Here is a 25,138-nt window from a genome sequence, read left to right on the forward strand (position 1 = left end):
CTCTATAATGGCTTCTTGCAAAACAGACACTGAACACATTTTTGCTTTTCACCTGATTTCATCAAAGTGAGAATCTATAGATTTCTTTCAGTTAGCTGTAACAGGTACACATGTAGGTCTTGCATGAAAGCAAAGTAGCACATTGTGAACTGTGGAAAAGCGGGAGACACCTGTGTTTCCGTGTTTCTTACTACCTTTAACCCTTAGTGATACGACCCAGCCGTGTCTCCTGGGGAGGCTAGTAATAGGGACCCTTGCTCTGTATAGTTTATATTTAATGGTTATATAGATATTCTTAGTCTATAGCACCCTGCTAAGGATATAGTATCGCTTAATGAATTTTCCTTTCCTCTATTAGAGAATTTTTTATTTTTATTATTAGAGAGTGCGAGTGGAGGAAAGAGGCAGAGAGGGAGAGAGAAAGAGAGAGAGAGAGAGAGAGAGAGAGAGAGAGAGAGAGAGAATATCCAAAGCAGGCTCTATGCACAGTGCGGAGCCTAGTGAGGGGTTCATTCCCAAAACCCCGGGATCATGACCTGAGCCAAAATCAATATTTGGACGCTCAACCGACTGAGCTACCCAGGTGCCCCTGCCTTTTGTCTGTATTAGATGTAGTCCTTTAATAATAGTTGAGAAGTGTTTGATCTGCAATACAAAAACCATAATATTAAGGTTGTATCTCTTCCCTCATTAAATAGCAATTTAAAGTTCTTTAGAAATTAAGAAATTATATCACCAAAGCATTTTTTATTAACGGAACTTATGTCAGACTTTGAAAATAAATTTTGCTGGGGAGCCTGGGGGAGGGGTTGGTTCTTAAACATCCGATTGGCTCAGGTCATGATCTCGCGGTTCATGGGTTTGGACCCTGTATGGGGCTCTGTGCTGACAGCTCAGAGCCTGGAGCCTGCTTCGGATTCTGTCTCTCTCTCTCTTTGTCTGCCCCTCCCCCACTCATGCTCTGTCTCTGTCTTTCAAAAATAAATAAACATTAAAAAAAAAAGAAATTTTGCTAAAAAAGCTATTGATGGTCAGAATTAAGCTTAGTGCTTATTTAAATTGGGCTCAAATTACCAAATGATCTTCTTGCGATTTAATTGCTAGGTCCCACCAGTGCTATCATGGATGAGAGGCAAATATTCAATCTGTTTTTTAAAGCATATGAGCTTAAACATTTATTCCTATTTTCACTAAAATTTGCCTCTGGCATAGGGACACTGAAAAAATTCTTTTGACTTCTACGGCTACTTTAATGGTGTATTTATCATTTCTGTGCGACAGTACTCAGATAACTAGGTTTAAATTGAGTTGCCGGTGGAATTAGAGATATTTGTATTTTGTGTCTCTGGGACTTAAAATTCTGCCTATAGCTAGTTGAATAATATTTCACTAGTTTTCCTCTGCTAATCATTCTTGGAGAGTATTTACAAGTTGCACATCTATTTGCATATAGTCAGTGGATCATGTCTGTGAGCGGCACAGAAAGGCAGCCTCTCCTGAGCCTTGGTAGGGAGGGGTCACAGGCATTTTTAAATATTCCTGTCTAATTGGTGCATCCTGTAACAGTCCCAACACTGAGTCATCCTGATTCAAAATCTGTTAAGTTTGGAGTAAAGCCAGTCTTATTTGAGCATTTTTGAAAGGACATTTTGGCGAGCCCAAAATGAAAGCTTTTCATAGAGTACTTTCTGATGAGCAATAATGAGTCGCAAGCAGTGTTCGAAGGGAGGTGTTTGTTATGGAGATAGTGACAACAAATCCCCTACTGGGGCTCTGGCCCACAGCTACCCCAGCAGCTTCACTGCAGAAATAGTGGAGCCCGGAGGCCTTGGCTGTCTGTCTTGGAAAATTGGCTTGGGGCGTCCCAACTTTCTGTGGCTGCGAGTGAATGAAGTATTGTCACATGAGTCATTAGCTCCAACGTTAGTAATGTTGGTTTCTTAAATGGAAAATGTGAATGAAACCCACTTACTCCTGAACATAACCTAGTAGTCTGTTGAAATAGGAGTGTGGAACCCTCCACAACCTACATACATGTACAGAGAGCTAGGTCTTTGTTTGCCTTTCAGATCAACTGATGTTTGGGCATTGGCCCAAGAAGGAGATAAACACTTTTCTCCTCCATGACATTTTACTGTTATTAAGAAAACCAAGAGCATGTAACTCCTTTTGTGTTTTCTCCTCATCTCACTTGCTAATACACTTTCCTTTTATCAGCAACTGTGGTAGAGGGCCCATTTGTGACAGCCAGATTGTGATTTTGCTACTCACTTCCCTTCAGTGATCCAAGTAGTAATTACAAGCCATTTGATCCAAAAGCATCTGCTGTGAGAACATGCGGAGTTTCAATTTTCTCTCCTTGAGGCACACTGAGCATAAGTAATTTGACATGTGCTTTCAGGACCATTAATGGAATAGTAATAATAAACGCTTCTGTAGAAGTCGCCTCCAAGGAAGGCAGACCTTAGCTAGTGGGTCTGTAGTGGCCATGCCTGTGGTTCAGTGATGATGATCCCATCATCTCGTGGATGGCCAGAGCTGACCACACGGTGGTCTGGGCCCCGGTAGCTCCCCAGGGTTTTGAAACAAAGGATGGTTCTCAGGCAGTTCTTGACAGCGGCCATTGTCGAATTTTGGTGGTTAAGGCTACTAGGATGTGATTCTGCAGTCCCGACTGAATTTCAGAACAGTGCCCTTGCATTGTACCAGCCCTTTACAGTTTATGTGCCTTCAAACGCCATTCCTCACACCAATCTCCTGACCTCCCCATGAAGCTGGAAGGTTTTAGCCCCCCTTTAAATGTGAAGAAACGGAAGCCCAGAGACATTAGATAAGCAGCCTACCCCAAGGCTGGGATTTGACCGGATTGATTGTCTGTTATAATTTTGCTATGTTCATCTTCTCCAGGAACGGGAAACCTTGAGTGGGCTAATTGGGAACTAGTTTTTAGTGGGGAGGATTGTGGGGAGAGCTGGGGGAGGAGGCAGGTTGGGGGTGCACAGCCTTGGTGGAGAAGCCGACCATGGGCTTCTGGATGAGTGGTTCAAAGATGCACAGAGCGCCTCTGCAAAGGATAGTCTGGCAACAGAGCTTTCCAGATGGCTTAGTTTGTTTGCTTGCTTTCAAGATTCTCTGTTCGTCTTAGGAAAAAGAATACGGGAGAATATTTTATCTGGCTTATTGAAAGTAAAGCCATGTATATATATTCTCGGCATGGATGGACAGCACTGACCCTTGAGGGAGTCAGTTTAGTTTTCACTCCAAGTGGGCAAAGCTCACGACAACGTAGGAGGTCTGTAAACACCTAGCCTTTTCTTTTTTTCTCATTCTAATTCACTAATCAGCTCCATATTCCTGATATTTCTTTGGAATAACCAGATTTTTACCTTTCTTTAACTGCATGTTTGAGGTTGTGTGTTATGCACAGGACAAAATTGCATTTGAATTTTCATTGCAGGATCTCCTGAGAGGCTAGGAATCTTCCAGAGCCTTGGCTTTGATAGGCATCATCTCTTCCATCATTTACTCAATCTTAGGTCAGTGGTGAGACTCGGGAAAGGATTCCATGGAGCAGCTGTAGGCACAAAGCCTTGTTTAATTGAATAGAATGTGAATAGTCTGTCCTTCCTTCCACTTTGGCCTTTACCTGCAGCCTTTCTCTGGTCCAGGACTTCTTCCCCTTCAATAGTCTCCTATTTCTTTTCTTGAAATTTAGGGAAGATTGAGTGTATAAATCTTGACACTGTATAAATAGGGCAGCTTTCACCTTTCAAGCCTATGTATGACTGTGAATTTCTAGTTGCATCCAATTCAGTACCCATGTGCTGGATATGTGGTGGATGCAGAATGCACTGTGTCAAGGGTCAAGGGAGACTCAGAGTTGGAAAGACAGCCTCTGCTCTCTGCTTGGGGATGTGAGAGTGGCCTGAGAATGACTGTCCAGTTAGCTGGGCATAGCTGACTGCTACAACAGGGATATAAAGACCGTAGACTCATTTTTAAAAATTAATTGATGAATTAGTTAATTTTAACATTTATTTATTTTTGAGAGACAGAGAATACAAGCAGAGGAGGGGCTGAGAGAGAGGTAAGCACAGGCTCCAGGCTCTGAGCTGCCAGCACAGACCTCGACGTGGGGCTCGAACCCATGAACTGTGAGATCATAACCTGGACCAAAGTCAGATGCTTAACTGACTGAGCCACCGAGGTGCCCCTATTCATTTAGTTTTAAAGTTTATTTATTTATTTTGAGAGAGTGGGGGGGGGGGTTGCAGGGAGAGAGAGAGAGAGAGAGAGAGAGAGAGAGAGAGAGAGAATGAATCTCAGGCAGGCTCTACACTGTCATCAGAGAGCCCAGTGTGGGGCTTGAACTCGTGAATCATGAGATCATGACCTGAACCATATCAAGAGTTGGGCATTTAACCAACCGAGCCACCCAGGAGGCCTGACAGTAGACTCCTTTAATTGAGTAGAATTAGGGGTGTGAGGGAAGGGAGCAGGAGAGACTTCATTAGTGGCAGAGGGGGTAGCAGTTGAAACAAGGCTGAGGGATGTATGGGGTTCAGCCCTGAAGCTATGGGAAGATAAAGCAGGCAAAGGAAATGAAAATGAATAAGGTTCTGGAGGCAAGAGGGTGCTGGGAGTGTCAGGTGAGCCATTTTGTCCAGTTAGAACGGTAGTGTGTGTGGGTGGAATAACAGAAAAGAATCCAGAAAGGTTGTGTGTCCATTTCGTGGGGGAGGTAACTGCCAGGTTGAGATTTCTGTAGTGCAGTGGTCGTGAGCACAGACTGCAGCCAGGTTTCTAGGTTTTAGACTCCCATAGTGCCACCATCCCAGCTCACCGTGTGAGCTTGGGCTTGGGCAAATTTCTAGACTTTGCTGAGCCTCGTTTTCCTCAGCTGTTCCACAGAGGGTCAGGACAATGCATAGAGGGGTGTTAGTAGTGAGCGAACTGATAGCATGTGAAAAGCTGATTCCATCCAGGGGCGCCTGGCTGGCTCATTCAGTAGAGCATCACGCGACCCTCGATCTCAGAGGCGTGAGTTCAAGCCTCATGTTGTGTGTGGAGCCTGCTTAAAAAAACCAAAAAGCTTATTCCATCTGGCCCCGTGTAAGGCAGGTGCTCTGTGATGGACAGTGAAGGATGGGGACAGGAGGGCAGGAAAGTTGTGAGTTTGCATTTCTCGTGTGCCCCCCCCCCCCCCCACCTGTCGATCTTCAGTTACATTTTTCCTGTTCTGCTCTCAAAGTGCAGGATTAAATTGCTTTGCAGGAGTACTGGACTTCCTTCCTCTTGGCCTGGCTTCTTGTGTGGTTTCTTACTCCGCAGTGACCTCTGCTGGGCTTTTACTTTGCTTCCGAGCAAGCGTGGTTTGAGACCCTGCTCATTGCTGATGCACCTGGCTGAAATCACTCCCCAGAGACAAAGTATCCGGAGGTTGAATCAGAGAAGGACAAGCCATCTGTATGAGATAGGATCCTTCAGGGGAAAGCGGGTCTGTGCTGGTTTCCTGCTCCTTGGCTGCAAGCATCTATCTGTTCCTCTCTTTTTCTCTTTTGGTTTGGCACGTGAGGTGGATACTCATTCTGGGCTATGATCATCTTCCCAGAAAATGACAGATCCATGACAGATCTAGAAACATCACTGTAAAGAAGAATACCACATTTTCCAAAAGGCAGCACAGACAACTTGATTCTTCCTTTGCTTTTCTTAAACCTGTTCTTTTGAAATCTTTAACGTACCTATTCTACTTTTTTAATCCTGCGTTGGAGGAATTTTTGCTCTGAGGGTTTTTTTTTTTTTTATGCATGACATTCAAAGTAAAGTCATCCATTGATGATAACTTTAATGTATGATAGGTAGGATAGAATAATGTGATTGTATTGAATCTATATGTAACATTTTCTAGTGCATCAGGTACTTTCACGTCTATATTTTTTGCTTGCAAAATCTGTATTAATGAACTTAAGTAATTATATTATTAATATACCCTTTTACAGAATAGGAGACAAGGCTCAGTACGTGAATGTCCTGTCCTACTATTAATTAAACGGTAGAGTGTGTAACTTGAACATCAGGTTTTTTTATTTCTAATCCCCAAGTCTTTTCTACCAGGCTAGTGTAAGAACCTAACCAGAGGACAACATTTCCGAGTTGCTTAATAAATGTTAACCGTTTTTGTTTATAAATCATGTTAGCATGAGGTTATCAAATTACCATGATAATGGGGTCTAGGGAAGTAAATATCTTGGGGAAAAGCTTCCTTTTAAAGGTGGTATGTTTGGAGATGATGATTTTTAAGTGTCTAGATGTGAAATAACTGAAAGAAAGAAAAAAAAATGTCTCCAGGATTAGAGACTGATTTGAAAAAAGCAAGTAGAAATAAGAGAGACGAGAAACATGCTTGGATTAAGTGCAGTTCAGGTTAAATTGTGGGCAGGCATCAGTGGCCATAAACAAGAGCGTGTTGAAATTCACTGGGGTCAGAAATGCAGATTTCACAGGGCCCTGGTCAACAGGCAGTTCCAGACCCGCGAGCGTGGATGCCAGGCACGCTTGTAGCCACAGTGTCGTGTTCTAACTTGGGCTGAGTGGCAGATGGCACGTGGCTAGGACACCGGATGAGGAATCCATTGTCTTCCAGTCAGCCTTCCTGGGCTTCAGTTTTTGTGGGTCCAGTGATTGAAGAGACACCGGGCTTGTCTGTCCCAGAGGTTTAGGAGAAGCCAGACATGCAAGAACTGCGGCAGGGCTTTCTATAAAATACACCGTGAATCCGGGGGGCAGTTTTTTAGTAGTGTCTGTCCTTTGCTTATCACATCTGTCTATATTTCCTTGTGGTGTCTGAAAACAGGTTGATGAACTGCTGCATATATACGGTTCAACAGCTGATGGTGTTCCCCGAGACAACACATGGGAAGTCCAGACGTATGTTCATTTTCAGGATAATCAAGGAGTTACTGTAACGATCAAGCCAGAACATAGAGTAGAAGATATTTTGACTTTGGCGTGCAAGGTAATGGGTTTGGCTGCAGAACTGCGTCTCCGTAGAAATAATCGTTAATGTTGCCCTCCTATGCCGAAAGATTAACATCTGTTAATCAACATGCTTATTAATAGTCCTGTTTATTAACTTAATTCGCATTCTCCTCTTCCGTCTTTTAGCAGAATGAGTTGTTAGGTTATGGCCCCTTGCCTTCGTGAAGAGAACCTGAGCTGTTTTACTGAAATTTATAGATGCCTTTAGAATTAAATGGAGACGTATCAGAATAATTTTTAACATCTAGAATAATTTTGAAGACTGTTGTTATTGAAATTCCTTAGAGACGCTGCTCTGGAAGAAAGTGGCATAAACTTGGAAGTAGTTTGATTTAATCCTAAACAGTTTTACCGAGTTTCTCCAGACTGAACAAGTAACTTGATACGCCATTCACAGTTGCGGCCTGGAGATTGTCATGAGATGATGTTTCACTCATTATTCAAACTGGGTTTTCCTTCCGAAAAGAACATTTATGCCAAGTCTTAAAAAACCTGAGATAAGACTCCACGTCAGAGCAGATGTTTTTAATCCACCAGGTGGCGTAGCAGAGCTGAGCTATTTTTAAGTTTTCAGAGAAAATGCCATCAAATACATGGCAAGAAAAAGCATGTAGACTTTGGTAACTCTTTACCAGGTACACAGTAGGTGTGGATGATCTTTAATTTATTTATCTTTTAATTTTCTTGCTTTGACTTCAGCCTTAGGATACCATTTATATATGTCGCTTGCATTCTTACGAAAATTTCCTTTCGCTTTGTCATGTAAGGTTTTTATTCAGACAGCCCACAATATTGCTTTATACCCACAATGTCAGTTATGAAGTTCATAAGTCTTCTAAATGCTAGAGGATTCCAGAAGCAGTAGTGGGTCAATTAGATCCAGTTACATAGGCCTGGGATCAATTCCTGAACGAACAAATGAGTGTGTGAATATACCCTTTCCTTTTGAAAAAATTTTGGAGTACGCAATCCTAGTTCTGTGACTGTTCACATTTCGCAAATTAGTAATGAGAAACAACTTCAAGCTAGGTGAAACCAATGTATAAAAGGGTAGTATTTGCTGAGATGGTAAGCTCTATCAGGTGTATACTACCATAACTTCTTAAAAGTACATCTCCTGCCTTTAGTGACAAGCAGTGTCTTTATTAAAAAAAAAAAATTTACTGTTTGTTTATTTTTGAGAGAGAAAGAGACAGAGTGTGAGTGGGGGAGGGGCAGAGAGAGAGAGGAAGACACAGAATCCGAACCAGGTCCAGGCTCTGAGCTGTCAGTACAGATCCCGACAAGGGGTTCGAACCCATGAACCGTGAGATCATACCTGAGCCAAAGTCAGACCCTTAACTGACTGAGCCACCCAGGTGCCCCTTTAGAGAAAACATTCTTAAAAATAATGATCTGTGCCTTCTTTCTTTTTTTGCACATTTAAATTTGAACTCTTATATATGGGTTTGAACTCCACAAGCCACATACGGTATCTCCTTCAGGGATTTCCACTTTGATTTTGAATGAACCATGATGAGTTTAGAAAGAACATGCAAAATCTGAGTAGCTGTCATTTTCTCCACAGATGCGGCAGCTGGAACCCAGCCACTATGGCCTGCAGCTTCGAAGATTAGTAGACGAAAACGTCGAGGACTGCGTCCCTGCGCCATACGAATGTATGCAAGAGCAGGCAAGTGGTGTGCATTTAGAAAGGCTTTAGAAAGGGAACTTTGGGCCCCATCCATGGCCTCTTGATTTTAGAAGTATGTGGTTGGAGGGGGGGGCGGCGGGTCTTCGTTTGAATTTGGCATCTAGTTTGAAAATCATCGAAGTAAGTTTCCAAGACACTGTGACATTAAATTTTCTGATTTTGTTGTTTTCCTTTTGTAGGTTTATGATGAAATAGAAATCTTTCCCCTAAGCGTTTATGACGTGCAGCTCACGAAGACCGGCAGTGTGTCTGACTTCGGTGAGCCTAGGAACCCCTGTCAGGGAACCCCTGTCCATCCTCGCTTAGTTTGCCCCGGGATCTTGGACCTCATTTTTTAAAATTTATGTTTATGTTTTAGTGTAAACTATGACCGTGGTTTCTGAACTTCCTTTCTCTCCTTTCATCTCTGTTTATTTATATTGGGCTAAAAAGAGAGGCATTGGGGCGCCTGGGTGGCGCAGTCGGTTAAGCGTCCGACTTCAGCCAGGTCACGATCTCGCGGTCCGTGAGTTCGAGCCCCGCGTCGGGCTCTGGGCTGATGGCTCAGAGCCTGGAGCCTGTTTCCGATTCTGTGTCTCCCTCTCTCTCTGCCCCTCCCCCGTTCATGCTCTGTCTCTCTCTGTCCCAAAAATAAATAAACGTTGAAAAAAAAAAATTAAAAAAAAAAAAAGAGAGAGGCATTAACACTGGGGAAAAATGCCAAAGTAATTAAAAGGAATGATGAGTTTGAAGTGATGGTGATTAAGAGTAACAACGAATCTCCTGCGTGCGAGGTGCTGTTCTAGGCTGGGTAACTTCTGATTCACCCCCCCATGTCTTGGTCTCAACTTTTTACCTGCCTGGAATGCTGCCCCTCACGGTTCCCCTGCCCCATTTCCTCTTTTCTGTGTAAATCCACCATGAGCTAACTGGAGGTCTTAACTTTTTTTTTTTTTAATGTTTGAGAGAGAGAGAGAGAGAGAAGAGAGTGGGGGAGGGGTGGAGAGAGAGAGAGAGAGAGAGAGAGAGAGAGAGAGAGAGAGAGAGAGAGACCCAAGCAGGCTCTGTACTGACAGCATAGCACAGAGCCTGATGTGGGGCTCGAACCCAAAAACCATGAGATCATGACATGAGCCGAAATCAAAGTCGGACGCTTAACCAACTGAGCCACCCAGACACCCCATGAAGCTCTAACTTTCGTAAAGAGGGCTTATCTAATTGCCTTACCTTCAATTTAAAAATTAATAGTCAGTGTTACCCAAGTCACTTTATAATATTTGATCCTTGCATTTCCATATGTATGTATTTAAACTTGGCTTTGAGCTCCTCATGGACTGTGCTCTTGTCTAAATGTTCATTTCAATATTTTGTTCTGTCTTTTACCATGGGCACTCAATAATTAGACGTGATCAGTACACATCTCCATAAAAGACTATTTCTTGTTGGATACATTGATGTAATTTTTCCCCTTGAAATGAATCCACCTGATCAAATTCCAGTCATTGTAATATGTTAATGTTTTCTTGTGATTTGTTCTTTGTTGTTTTTTTTTTCTTTTAATTGATAAAACGGACATGCTCTTTGTTTCTTAATTTACATAGTCTGTTTGACCAATGCTGTATTGGTTTTCCCTTTGAAGCCTTCTTAGCATTTTGTCTGTGTTCTTGTGGCCTCCACTCTACTTTCCGTGGTGGGTATTTGTGAATCTTCTTTGTGTTTTGAATAACTGAGGGTACTTACAAAGATCCCCTTTCGTGACCACCATCTGCAAGGCTCTGCCTGAGGCACAGAGGAAACGGACACGTCATTCTTTTTGTTGGCAAAGAACTCACCTTATTCTGGGACCTAGTCAGGGAAACGTGTGCTCCTAACTGTGGAATCCCAGAGAAGGGCGCTCTCCAAGTGCGTTCTGAGGAGGAGCTGTCTCACCTGGGTTTTTGCATGTGGTCACATTTAGGGCAAGTATGGTATCCATCCAAGTGGTTTTTTACCTACTTAAAATGCCTAACCCCATATAGAGTTGTTTCTTAACAAACATTTTGTATTCGAATTTTATTTATTTCAGTAAGAATATCCTCTGGTTTCAACTTCTAGAAAATTTTTTTGAAAATGTGGTGAAATACACATAACAGAGTTTACCACTGTAACCATTAAGCACGGTTAAAAATGACCGTTCAGTGACATTAAATACATTCACGTTGTTGTGCAGCCATTAACATCGTCCATGTTCAGAGCTATTTTCATCTTGCAAAACTGGAACTCTGTACCTATTAAACAATCACTCCCCATTCCTCCTCCCCCAGCCCCTGCCCCCCACCATTCTGCTTTCTGTCTGTATGAATTTGCCCTGAGTACGTTATATTAAGTGGAAACCTACAGTATTTGTTCTTTTGTGACCAGCTTATTTCACAGAGCATAACGTCCTCCAGGTGTGGCCCTGTTACAGCATGCATTGGAATCTCTTTCCTTCTTATGAGTGACTAATTCCTCTGTATGTCTACACTGCGTTTTGTTTTCCATTCATCTGGTGGGAGATGGTTGGCTTGTTTTCACCTTTCAGCTATTGCAGATAATGCTGCTCTACACGTGGGTAGATTGTCTCCGCTTTTGAATAGGGTTGTGCGCTCATATTAAACCTTTAGATCTGACACGTTCCCCTTTTCCTGCCCCTGCTAGATAATCTGTGTTTTCAAATTACTTGTGATTTGACTTTCTTGACACTGTGTACTTGTGAGAATAGATGTCCGGGGGAACACTGCTGATTGAGTTGGAGAAATTAATTAGTGTGCTGAATTTAGACTTGTTTTTTTCTCTTCTTTTCACTCCTAGGGTTTGCAGTGACAGCGCAGGTGGACGAGCATCAGCATCTCAGCCGAATATTTATAAGTGATGTTCTCCCTGACGGCTTGGCATATGGAGAAGGTCCGCATGGCACGCAGTGTCTCTGTTCTCTCTTAATTCAAAACTATGGAATGCAGTCTGCCTAGGGAAATTTTCTTCTTACAGTTCTGTCAGAAAATGGTTTGTTCTAGAATTAAAAATAAAGTAAACTTAATAGTTTAATAGAAAAAGCATATGCATAGGGCACCTGGGTGACTTAGTCGGTTGAGCGTCCAACATCGACTCAAGTCACGATCTCATGGTTTGTGAGTTCGAGTCCTGCATCAGGCTCGCTGGTGTCAGTGCAGAGCCCGCTTCAGATCTTCTGTTCCCCCCTCTCTCTGCCCCTCCTCTGCTCACAGTCACATTCAAAAGTGAATAAAACATTTTTAAAAATTAAAAAGAAAATGCATATGCATATGTGTGTGCATAGAGTATTTGTGTGTGTGGGGGTGTGTTTTGAAAGAGACTACGTACACATACAGAGACAACATATATATGTATACACACACACACACACACGCACACACACAGACACATGCATGTGTACAGACAGTTGGAGAAAGAAAGTGGAAGAAAACAAGTGTTATTTCACAGGGCATTTAACATCAGGTAGAGGAACAAAGAGCTTTCCTGGCTGGCTTGTTCGGTAGAGCATGCAACTCTTCATCTTGGGGTTGTGAGTTCAAGCGCCACATTCGGTGTAAAGCTTACTTAACCCCTGCCCCCAGAAAACCCAAAACTGTTCCTCCTCCTCCTTTTTTTTTTTTTTAATGTTTGTGTATTTTTGAGAAGGGAGGGTGGAGGGGCAGAGAGAGGGGAGGAGAGAGAGAATCCCAAGCAGGCTCTGTGCTGTCATTGCAGAGCCCAATGCGGGGCTCGAACTCACAAATCACGAGATCATGACCTGAGCCGAGGTGACGCTTAACTGACTGAGCCACCCAGGCGCCCCCACAAAACCGTTCCTTCCAACCCCAGTCTTGAGTGGGCTGAAATCTGTTATCAGCGGCATCCACATGCTGTACTCTTCAGCACTTTGTTTGAAGACCTCAGCGGAACGGTCCCTACGGACACATGGCTTGAGCTCGTAGCCGCCCTCCTCCTTCATGTTAAAATATCTCTTCCAGTCATCTCTTTTTTTTCTCCCTCTGTTTCCTCTTGCTTGTTCTCAGGGTTGAGAAAGGGCAACGAAATCATGACCTTAAATGGGGAAGCTGTGTCTGATCTGGACCTTAAGCAGATGGAGACCCTGTTTTCTGAGAAGAGCGTGGGGCTCACTCTCATCGCCCGGCCGCCAGACACAAAAGGAAACATGTGTTCTTCCCGGTCAGACAGCGACTTGTTCTCAAAGGACCAGAAGAGTCTGCTGCCCCCTCCAAACCAGTCCCAGCTTCTGGAGGAATTCCTGAATAACTTTAAAAAGAATACAACCAATGGTAAGGCTCTGTTCCTCTCCCTTCTTCATTGCTGCTATCAACAGTTGATATTTTGAAGCTGTAATTTTGCTTGCAAACTTAGGTTATTTAGGCTGTTCGAAGAGTGTTTTGTCACTTGTTAGGGGGGCACAGATGCCAACCAAGTAGATTTAATAAAAATTCCATGCATTGTAGAAATTGGAACACTTTCACGAAAAAGAAAATAAATTTCTGCACAAAATAATATTCTGTAAAATCGCAGAATCTTTAAAAATCACCCACAGTGTTTTGTATTGTAATTGCTCTGTGATTGCAGATAAACAAAAGCCAACATAAATGCCAAAGTTGATTTTCTATTCAGTCGACTCTAAGGCAAAAACATTCTGCAGCAATCTCTTAGGTTCTTAGAAGAGTTGATACGATTTAATTCTGTCTCTTTTGTTAAGTACTGTTTTCTCAGTAAACTGCAAACTTTTTTTTTTAAAGGTTAAATTTTTTTTTAATGTTTACTTTTGAGAGAGAGAGAGCAAGCCTGAGCAGGGGAAGGGCAGAGAGAGAGGGAGACACAGAATCTGAAGCACAGAATCCGAGCTGTCGGCACATAGCCTGATGCGGGGCTCGAACCCACGAACAGCGAGATCGTGACCTAAGTGGAAGTCAGACGCTTAACTGACTGAGCCACCCAGGTGCCCCTAAACTGCAAACTTTTAATGTAGGCCATAAATTTTAAAATTTTGCCAACGCTTAAAAATGAAAAGCTGTATGCCAGCTTATTTTTCTAAAGGTAAAATTTCCATATGAGGAATTAATCTGAAGGTGTGGATTTCTGAGCTTATTATTCATGCGTACTTCATATGTTGCAGGCAAGGAAGTCAGAGGCTCCAGCTAATACTGAAAACCTGTAGTTTCCCTTTGTATTCCTGGGGGAAGCTGGTCAAGCCCCCACACAAGACTGAGCATAGGGTCTTTATTGTTATGTGCACACAAGGGAGTTTTTATTCTTAATTGCGGTGATAACAGATTTCCGACTGACATCTCTGCATGATTACCAGAAATGAATGAAAAACACAAAAAGAGGAGTTGTTCAGATTTAATTATAAAGCAAGTTTATTAGGTCATTTTTGGAACTAAAAAAATCAGATGTAAGATTTGTGATTCAATAAGGTGTAGAGTGCTTTCTCCTCCTCTCTTGGGACTGTACTCCAATTTAAAATGCCATTAAATTGACTCTTGGCATACAAAAACGGGTGTCATAAAGCAAAAATCATGATGGAACTAATTAATTACTTGGTTATATTAGGGCCATCACTCAGTGACCCTGGGCTCCGTTACAGGCCTGAGTGTTCCGTATAACACATGCCTATGTCCGTTCATTGGATTCATTATTCTTAAGGGATATGTTCACTGCCTGTTATGTCTCTATGTATTTTATCATAATAAGAAATCATTGCAGAGTCTGTAGCACTTTTGGTACTGTAAGAATAAATTTCTGTAGAAAGCAGCGAAAGTGGCAAATTTACCTTTTTTTTTTTTAAATAGTAACGATCAAGCAGGTCAGCTAAACTTATTTATTACGCCATTTGTTTGTTTTGTGCAGAAACAGTACAAAGAGGTCCTAGGTCAGAAAGCTGTTGTATTATTTATCCCAGGGAGCCATTCTAATGCTCGAAGCCTTTCTAACTTCCCTAAGGGATACCGATGCCTATGTATACACGTGGCTCAGCTGGTCAGACTGGTCGTGCTTTTCCACAGCTGGTCTTCTTCCAGGTCCCTCCACAGCCACAGTTCGTCCATCTGCTCGTCCGTCCCAAGACGGTGCTCTCCTGCCATCTGGGGAGAGCCCCCTGACCCCTCCCTGGTTTCCTGGGAGACCGTGTGCCCAGCGGGGCTGAATCGTTCTCCCCAGGATCCCACCACCACCCTGTGCCTGGGGTTTTGCTGTCTCTGTCCCTTACTGTTCCCCAATAACATGTTTATGTTGGAAACAGAACAGCCATAATGGGCTGCTTCCCCAAACACTTGGCAAATTTATTTGCTTTCTTCATTTTCTTCTTTTTTTTTTAAGTCTATTTATTTTGAGAGAGTCAGTGTGAGTGGGGAGGGGCAGAAAGAGAGGGAGAGAGAGAATCCCAAGCAGGCTCCGTGCTGCCAGGGCAGAGCCCTGTGTGGGGCTGGAACTCACGAAACCGAGAGATGGTCTGAGCTGAAGCCAAGAGTTGGACGCTTCACCGACTGAGCCACCCAGGCGCCCCTATTTACTTTTTTGAAGTAGTTGTGTAGCTTATAAAGAAAGAAGATGCCTGGGAGTGAGCATCTCAAAAGGAAATCTGTGTGTGTTTAAGGATGGGGAAAAAGAAACTAAGGGGTAGTGCGGGGTGGGGAATTGGAAGAGGAAAAGACTGAGTCCCGCATTTGTGCACCGTATCACGGGTATACTCGGGAGCCTGTGTTTGTGAAGTGGGAGGTGGGATGGCGTGGTGGCTGGCACGCAGCCTCCGAGTCAGACCTGGATTCGAGTCCTGGCTGCGCTTGCCGGTTGTGCGACCGTGGGCGCAGGTGGGTAGCCAGACGCGCTGGCTTCCTTACCCACCGTGGGGACAGTCCTGAGGTGTGGACCAGTTCCTCAGGTGGTCCCCGAGGAATTGAGCCCCACTTGCATGTAGCAACCTCATTTGCACACCTTTTATGGGATTTCTCCCCTTTGGTCTCACCTTCCCTGTTCCCTCACTTGGGCCTCTTGGGATCACCTTCCAAGTGAACTTGTAAACCCCTGCCCTTGGCTTGGACTCTGCTTCCGGGGGAGCCTGTACTGAAGACATTGAACCTTGATTTAGCATCTGGAAGACGAGCTTTCACCCCTCAGCCGAATGGGTCACCGTGAGGGAGTCCACATCTGTGTGTGTCCAGCCCGGCTCCTTACGTGGCAGGAATTCCAAACACGGAGTCTCCTCTTCCCTCTCCTATGTAGCTTCATGTTTTATTTAAAATTACCCTAGGGGCGCCTGGGTGGCGCAGTCGGTTAAGCGTCCGACTTCAGCTCAGGTCACAATCTTGCGGTCTGTGAGTTCGAGCCCCGCGTCGGGCTCTGGGCTGATGGCTCGGAGCCTGGAGCCTGCTTCCGATTCTGTGTCTCCCTCTCTCTCTGCCCCTCCCCCGTTCATTCTCTGTCTCTCTCTGTCTCAAAAATAAATAAACGTTAAAAAAAAATTAAAAAAAAAATAAATAAAATTACCCTGTTGTCCTTTGGCCATCGAATTAGAAAAAGGTAGTCCCATTTTCTTGCTAAAAAAAATTAAAAATTACACAAAGGAAACAACTTAAATGACTTTGATAAGCAATTTTTATATAATTTTGAGTTATAGTTAGGAGTGGGCATCTCAGAGTCTGCCTTTCCCCCAGTTTCATGTTCCCTTGGCATTACCTGAAGGCAGCCCAATACTTGAAAAGAAGGAAGATTTTCCCATTTTGTTTTCCTCTACCTGTTAATTAAAAGAAACAAAAAACAAACAAACAAACAAACAAAAAAAAAACCAAACCCCAAAACCCAGCTGGTGCTCTGGAAGGGAAGACCTGTCTTTGTTGTTGTTGTTTAGAAACGTAAGAAGATCAGAAGATAGAAGAAGTTGTTGAGCTGTTGTTTTGGTCCTATCTTGACTCTCCGTGAGGAATGTTTACTGACCCCGTATTGGGTGTTCAAAATGTGTGAGGCCCTGGGGACAAGCCACATTGAGTTTAGGGCTTTTGGTCTACTTTTGGTTTGGTTAGGTATCCAGAAATTTATCTTTTTTTTTTTTTTCAACGTTTATTTATTTTTGGGACAGAGAGAGACAGAGCATGAACGGGGGAGGGGCAGAGAGAGAGGGAGACACAGGCTCCAGGCTCTGAGCCATCAGCCTAGAGCCTGACGCGGGGCTCGAACTCACGGACTGCGAGATCGTGACCTGGCTGAAGTTGGATGCTTAACTGACTGCGCCACCCAGGCGCCCCGAAATTTATCTTTTTTAGCTTTAGTCTCTTGATCAGGTTAGAGCAAACAAATCAAAACCCTTTATTCTTTACGTACCTGACTGAAGAAAAGTGCTGGCCACAGTAGCAGATCCTGAGGAACCAGGGCAGTGATTGTAGCTCGCTGTTCAGCATCTTTGCTTTTCTAGAAAAGAAGCATCCTACTGGTTTTTAGGACTCATTGGTATGTATGATGTTGAGGAAAATGGTTCCCAGGCTTTGTGATGCTTAAGGCTCAACCTGATGAACTTGAAATGCACATTCCTGGGTCTGGCTGTCAGCTTCCTTCGGAAGTCTGGGGTAGCGTGAACTTCCTTGTTAAGTGGGCTCATTCACGCTGCCCTGGGGCCATTACTCTAAAGGAGGCAGGTCTCTACCTGAGAGGTAGGACCTACCTTTTCTTGAACCCTTGTGTGCCAAGGGTTTGGGGATGAAATGAGATAATCTGTGTGAAGTTCTCAGCAAATGATAGCTGCTGTGTTTGTGTGGTGTTCTCTCAGTGAGGGTTATACTCCCCAAACCACCACCACTGTCCTAAGTGGCTCAGGATGCGGCAAGCTGACTTGTTAGCTCGAGTGTTCCGCAGCCCACTCTCAGGAGACACTGGCCCATCCAGCCAGCTGAGTACACCGAGAAGCAAAGAACTTCGCAGAGTCACTGGCTTGGCTGTGATCTTCCTGTGATCCTCTGTGAAGAGTGGAGTAGATAGGAACGCGTCGAGAATTGATGAGCATTCAGTATTAAGTTCCTTGGTTTCCTTAGAATGGATGACCATTTGATCCCTGCTTTTAAGGGTTTGAATTTCTGTTCGGCTTACCCACAGTGGAAAGAGGAAATGTATATATAGGCTGTGTTTGACTTTGAGCAGAAAAGTCCTCTGTAAAGACTTATTACAGAGAGGTTAATTTTGCCACTGGAATCCCCCAGAGAGGCTGGTGTTAGTTTTGAGCCAACAAGGCCGCCATTGAGTGAGTTGGGTGTGCGAGCCCTCATCACACCAGGTTCCTGTTAATGCCATTTTTGTGGTTTATATGGAAAATCCTTTTCTGGGATATACCATCTTTTGAGAAATTCCAACAGCTTTTAAGAGAGTCTCCTTGGGCATAGAGTTCCTGAAGAAAGTCTTTCTGTCAACACCAAGCTTGTTGTGGCATTAACGTAGTCTCTGTCCATAAACAGCAATTAACACTGTGCTATGAAGGTCCAGGTATATTTGACGGGAGCCAAATAGAGACCTGTGTTCCTGCTCCCGCTTTGACAATATCAGCCCAGCGGTGCTTATCCGATGATGAAGGTAGTTGAAGCCTAAGGTTCTTTTTTTTTTTAATTCCTCACCCAGCTTTGAATCAGTCTCTTTCTAAAATTGATGTATGCGTAGTGTAGGTCACACTACCAGAAGCCACTTAGATGCAGATTTGCTCTTTGGAAGGAATTGCTCCTGGGACTGAACGTGCCCTTTCTACAGCTTTCCACCAGCGGAGGAATTCCAGAGCCAGCTCTGATGTGGCAAAGTCACTAATTTCCCGTTTATGAGGATGAGGGCGCTTGGGCTTCCATAGCCTGGTATAGGATGACGAACAGCACTTAGCCCAGGGAGTGCTCTGTGCGCGAAACTGCTGTTACTGAGTCTGACTGGCTGACACCCCAGATCCCCAGATGTAAAAGCATATGAGTTCCTAAAGGTGTCTGGTGCATTAAAATTTGGTTTAAAAAAATGAGTGAGAAATATACCACTTTTACCAGGACACAGAGAACTTTGGTATCAGAAATCTTTGTTCCTTATAATGGTGCCAAAGGTCATTTTCCGTTTCATCAGTGGAAGTGAGCATGTGGATTTCTGAGCAGAGGAGGGAACTGTGGTCCCTAGATACTAATTCTTGTATAAAACAGTGTTGTAGGGGAATATGGTCCCCTTTTTCTCTTTCTTCGTCCTCCATTCACTTGTTTATTTAACAACTAGACAATGCTCTGCTAAATGTTGCAGGTACATAAAGATGAATTAGTCATTATTTTCTATCCTCAAGAAACTTATAGTTGAGTGGGAAAGGTAAAACACTTGTGAATAATAATTCACTGTTTAAGAAAAGAAAATTTTCGGGGCGCCTGGGTGGCTCAGTCGGTTAAGCGTCCGACTTCAGCTCAGGTCACGATCTCGAGGTCCGTGAGTTCGAGCCCCGCGTCGAGCTCTGGGCTGATGGCTCAGAGCCTGGAGCCTGCTTCCGATTCTGTGTCTCCCTCTCTCTCTGCCCCTCCCCCATTCATGCTCTGTCTCTCTCTGCCCCGAAAATAAAAATAAACGTTAAAAAAAAAAATTAAAAAAAAAAAGAAAAGAAAATTTTCAATAAAGAGTTAGGAGTTCAGCTCAAGTAGAATTCTCACTGATGTTTTTGTTTCTTTTGAGCAAAGAGTCCAAAACAGAGGCATGCAAAATTGGAGAAAGCTTAGCATTTGCTTTGAGCACTGCCGATGGACAGTTACCAATTGGGAGGTGTGTGGTGTGGGGTCCGGGGGACATTTCACGTACAGCATGCAACCTGGGACCCAGACCGCATGGAGAGGTCACCTCGCCAGTGTGTGAGCACGAAATAAAATTGGAAAGTCTTTTGGGGATTGTAGAAAACCCTAAATTTCAGGAATTTATAGCATGTCATGGCCTGTGTCTGAAAAACCTGGTGACTATTGCATTAATTACCCCTGCCTTGTATAAAATGCAGAGGATTTGTCTGGTCACTTTATGACCACTAATGCACAGCTTGAAACGCTTCTGGGTAGATACTCGGCCCCTTGCATATCTGCTTTATTATTCCATGACTATGGTTTCATTCCTTTGGGTCTTAAAGTATTGTTTTTAACGACCACAAGCCCCTTGCAAAATAAATACTCAAATGAATGTTTTTTGGGGGGAGAGAGGGAAAGAATGAATAAATGAATTACCATAGGTGTCCTATAGAACCACGGTGTGCCTCAGTACATGAAGCCATGGCCAGGAATGGTATGGTCCTCACAGGTGGTGTAGTTAGGGGAGTGGCGGGAGGAACCATGCTCTGCTGGCTTGTGGTAGGGAGGGTGCTGGTTAGGAGATGCCCTGCAGCATGGAGGATGAGGCCATCTCGGGACTGAGGGAGAAGCTGGTAAGTGAAGTTTGCCAGCATTGTGAGTTAAAAACCAGTCCTAGGTTATATCTGCTGACCTTAAATACAAATTCCTCTTTCAGGTAAAAATTGACAGAATTTCTCTAAAGAACACTATATGAAATTTCTGTGGGATATGTCACTTTTAATAGGCATTTGAAAGTTTGGGATGACTGGATCAAATATAGTCTCCTGTGCATGTGCAGTGAGCTGGGGTGCTATGCAGTAGTACTTCTGGGAAGCTGTTAGGTGGTGTTGGAAAGAGGAAACTCTATAGTCTGTTACATAAAAGAAGAAAAAGGTCTGACTGTTCCTGTGGATATGATGACTACTGACGGCTAGACGATGCCTGTCTGCATTTCCGTGTCTGCGCTTTGCGTTGGGTTTAAAGATGAATTGTGTTCCTGACCTTATTCTTTCTTGTGCAGGAATTGAGACCATCTGGAAGGACAATGTAGGGATATCTTCTTTTTAGTTTTCACTTTTGGAGACAGCTATATTGTGACTGTATCTCTAATTGTTCGGATTGGTAATACACGTGCCTTGTACGAAATTCCAGCAGTATGAAGGGTTACACAGTCCGAGCTGTGTAGGGAAGTGGTTAAGAGTGTGGACACTAGGCAGACGACCTGGGTTCAGTCTTGGTTCCAGGGTTGCCCCCTTACCAGCTGTGTGATCTTGGTTGGACAAGCCACTTAATTGGTCTGTGCTTAGTTTTTGCAACTGTAACACACTCTAGGATCTTTATGGGATTCATGAGCTAATTTTTGGAAAGAACTAGATTGTGCCTGGCACATAGTGAAGGCCACATAAGTGTTTGTTAACTAAATAACATAGATGAATTTCTCCCACTCTGTCCTTAGTCACCCATTTTGTCTCCCAGAGGTAACCATTGGTCTTAGTTTCTTTCTCATTCTGGTCTGGAGATGCTTAAATGTTGGGGGATATGGTGGGGTATTTTTCTGCTCTGTTTTATTACATTATCTTTGTACACGGCTATGTGAATATAGCAAAAGAAGTTACATGGCAAAAGAAACTTCAAAGATGTGATTAAATTAAGGATCATGAGATGGGGACATTATCCTGGATTATATGCATGGGCCCAGTGAAAGAGAGAGGCTGGAGAGTCAGAATTGGAGATGTGAGGACATAAGCAGATTAGAGTGATGTGGGCCTGGGAGCCAAGTGATGCATGCAGCTTCTTGAATTAGCAGAGGCATGGGAACAGATTCTCCCTTAGAGCCTCCAGATGGAATGCAGCCCAGCTGCCCATTTTAGTCTTCTGACCACCAGAACTGTAAGATAATAAATTTGAGTTAAAGTGTCAAGCACTGTGTTTGATGGAACAGGCACAAAAATAAAGAACCACAGTCCTACTGAGGCTGCTACAGTGGGGGAGGAGCAGATGACAGTGGGGGAGGAGCGGATGTGCCGACAGACCACAATCACAATCCGCCATAGTAATAGCTGTAGTCCTGCAGCTCCTAAACTTGTTGGTCTCCAGGTCCTCAACTCTAGAAAATTGTCAAGGACCCCAAAGAGCTATTGTTATGCAGATTTTATCTATCAATGTTTATTATGTTAGACATTTAAAAAAATAGTTAAAATTTATTTTAAAGTAAGAATAATGAATCTAGTTCACATTAACATGATGAGCATATTTTTAGTGAACTGGCCTCCAAACCAAAAAAAAAAAAAAAAGATCAGAAGAATAGTTTTGTTTTACATTTTTGCAGTCTCTTCAATGGGTGTCCTACTAGCAGACAGCTGGCTTTTAGGTCAGCTTCTGTGTTTCAGCCTATTGCAGTGTGTGTTTTCATGAAAGCGATATGAAGAAAATTCAGTCCCACACAGATACATAGTTGCAAAAGAGGTATTTTAATAATCTTTCAGATAATTGTGGATATCCTTCTTTAATATTACACCAAAACTCAACAAGTGGTAATTCCTTCAAAGTGAGTTGCAATGTGGGGTCTGAAACATAAATGGTGGACTTTTTTACTTACTCCTATTAAAATCCATTGGCTTTACACTTTGAATGGATCTTTTAATCATGTGATTTTGTAACATGCAGTAGCTACTTGGAAAATATTAGGTTGCTAGGTTATTTAGGTCTTTCAAATATGGACATTTCACTGTACAACATTAAAATCACATTAATATCCCCACCAGTTTCCTGTGGAAAAGCCTTGATGTATTGGAAAGCTATCAAGGTCACAGTGGTAAACACAAGTTTTCCCAGATTTGAAGTTTTGCTAGAAAGTTGGAGTTCTATCTATAATAGTCATGTTTTTTCTTGGAAGTGATAGGCTCTTTTTTTTTTCATTTTATTTATATAAAACAATTTTTTAATGTTTATTCATTTTTAAGAGACACAGGGTGTGGGGGGGGATGGGCTGAGAGAGAGAGAGAGAGAGAGAGAGAGAGAGAGAGAGAGAGAATCCAAAGCAGGCTCCAGGCTCTGAGCAGTCAGCACAGAGCCCGACACGGGCTTGAACCCACAAATTGTGAGATCATGACCTGAGCCAAAGTCAGATGCTTAACCGACTGAGCCACCCAGGTGCTTCTCATTTTATTTATTTACTTATTGAGAGAGCACTTGTGTGCAGGTGGGGGAAAGGCGGGGCAGGGTGGGGGGGAGAGAGAGAGAAAGAGGGAGAGAGAGAGGGGATCTTAAGTAGACTCCATGCTCATTGTGGAACTCCACATGGGGCTCCATCTCACAACTATGAGATTATGACCTGAGCCAAAATCAGGAGTTGGACACTTAACTGACTTAGCCACTCAGGTGCCCTCACTTTGTTCATTTTAAAGAAAATATTTTGTCAGTTATTTTTTTTGAGTAAACATAGTTTTATAGAAAACAAAAAAAAAACGCAACTAGTTCAGCTTGCAACCCAGTGGTGTGAGTGCATTTTCTTGGAACAGCCGTGGCAGAGAGCCATATGGATACTTCCCAAACGTGTTCCCAAGTGTTGAGTTTTAGTAAAATCATCCATTTTGTTCTGCTTCATTGAGGACATTTTTTTGTTTGTTTATTTATTTTTGAGGCAGAGAGAGAGTGCAAGCAGGGGAGGGGCACGAACTGTGAGGTCACGACCTGAACGGAAACCGGGAGTCGAACGTTTAACTGACTTAGCCATCCAGGCACCCCAGAACATTCTTAATGGACGCTGGCGTGTTCCCTGATGTAAGCATGGGGTAACGGCGTCGGTGGTGACCAGTACGGTTGTTGCCGCTGCTCTGACACGTGCTGTGCCACTAGAAGGTCCACCCACGACTGTCCTGTGCCCCCATTGCAGATGTCCTCAGAAGAAGGCAAAGGACGGCATTCTTATGAAAATCATCTTGAACTTGCAGACCATTTGCAAGGGTCTCAGTGACCCCCAGGAGTCTACAGACTACACTCTGAGAAGGGCTGTTAGTGTACATAAGGGGCAGCGATAACTCATGTTCTAGGTTCTCAGGGCCACTTCTGAGGGAGGGTCTCACTTGTGTTAAACCTGAAGAAAGCAGTGCATTCTGGGTACAGAGAAGTGGCAGAGGGTGGGGGTCAGGGTCTGGCTGTGGCAGATGCGGGAGTCATTCACGGTTTTTGGACAGTAACGTATGAACGGGGGAGGTGGAGAAGATAAGACTGGTGAAGGCCAGGTCCCAAAGGGTCTTGTGTGTCAGGCAGGGAAGGCCTGGTGACGAGGAGCCAGGGGGAGGGGAGCGCAGGTGCACTGAAGCTGCTGATGGTCCAGCTGAGAAATGATACAGGTGTGGGCCAGGCTGGGATGGGGTTGAGGAGTGGGGGACACTGTGGTGGCGAGACAGTCCCCGGGCTTCCCTCCACTTAGGTTGGCAGGGGTCATTGTCCTTCCTCAGCACAGGGTCTTTTGTATTTTATCACTAGTAAGTCACCAGACATGTAAGAGGAGCCACTCAATAAATATTTTGCTCATCATAGGAATGAATGAATCAAGGATATAGGAATGACAGGACTTTAAGCTTTAAAAAATTTTTAAAAAATGGGGCGCCTGGGTGGCTCGGTCGGTTAAGTGTCCAACTTCGGCTCAGGTCATGATCTCACGGTTCAGAGTTCGAGCCCCGCATCAGGCTCTGTGCTGACAGCTCAGAGCCTGGAGCCTGCTTGGGATTCTGTGTCTCCCTCTTTTTCTGCTCCTCCCCTGCTCGTGTTCTGTCTTTCTCTCTCTCAAAAATAAAACAAACAAAATAAAACAAAACAAAACCCTCGAAGGTCTTGCATTTCCAATACTGATTTTTCAACAAGATGCTAATACTTAACATTATATCTTAAAATGTGGCTTAGCGGCGCCTGGGTGGCGCAGTCGGTTAAGCGTCCGACTTCAGCCAGGTCACGATCTCGCGGTCCGTGAGTTCGAGCCCCGCGTCAGGCTCTGGGCTGATGGCTCGGAGCCTGGAGCCTGTTTCCGATTCTGTGTCTCCCTCTCTCTCTGCCCCTCCCCCGTTCATGCTCTGTCTCTCTCTGTCCCAAAAATAAATAAACGTTGAAAAAAAAATTAAAAAAAAAAATTAAAAAAAAAATGTGGCTTAAAGTGCAGAAAATACACCTCGTAGCTAAGAAGGGAATCATGGCTTTGTTCAGGAGGCCGAGTTTGTGGCGGAAAGAATTTGACTTTGAAAAAACATTTTTCCATGAAGTTGGCAAATGAACCATGATGCTTGATTTTAATTTTGATCCTGAATTCAAACACAAAAGTTGTCTATGATATGAGACTTGCCGTTTTCTACACCCCCACCGTGGTGAGTACTCCTTACTCATGAGAGTGTCCGAGGCCAAGTGGAGAAACCTGGGGTCTCTTTTTTTAACTTTGCTTTAATTTATTCATTGAACAAATAAATTTGGTGGCTGCCTGTTCTGTGTCAGGCGCTGTTTTAGAAGTGCTGGAGATACAGCAGTGAACACAACAGGTAAAAACTCCTTGAGCATACGGAGCTTATATTTCAGTGTGTGGAAATGGATATAA

At 43.6% G+C, this 25,138-nt stretch overlaps 1 protein-coding gene across 4 annotated transcripts in view; it reads left to right on the plus strand.

Moving 5' to 3' along the window:
* The window catches only part of TIAM2 (TIAM Rac1 associated GEF 2), a 189,244-nt gene that overhangs the window by 111,047 nt on the left and 53,059 nt on the right, over window positions 1-25,138 (plus strand). For all 4 annotated transcript variants that reach the window (XM_043592641.1, XM_043592644.1, XM_043592642.1 and 1 more), the window contains 5 exons: window positions 6,857-7,018; window positions 8,609-8,713; window positions 8,914-8,992; window positions 11,543-11,635; window positions 12,766-13,029. In XM_043592641.1, coding sequence (XP_043448576.1) covers window positions 6,857-7,018; window positions 8,609-8,713; window positions 8,914-8,992; window positions 11,543-11,635; window positions 12,766-13,029 — 703 coding nt within the window. The remainder of the gene's footprint in view (window positions 1-6,856; window positions 7,019-8,608; window positions 8,714-8,913; window positions 8,993-11,542; window positions 11,636-12,765; window positions 13,030-25,138) is intronic.

This window comes from Prionailurus bengalensis, chromosome B2 (assembly GCF_016509475.1).
Source record: "Prionailurus bengalensis isolate Pbe53 chromosome B2, Fcat_Pben_1.1_paternal_pri, whole genome shotgun sequence".
Lineage (NCBI taxonomy): Eukaryota > Metazoa > Chordata > Mammalia > Carnivora > Felidae > Prionailurus > Prionailurus bengalensis.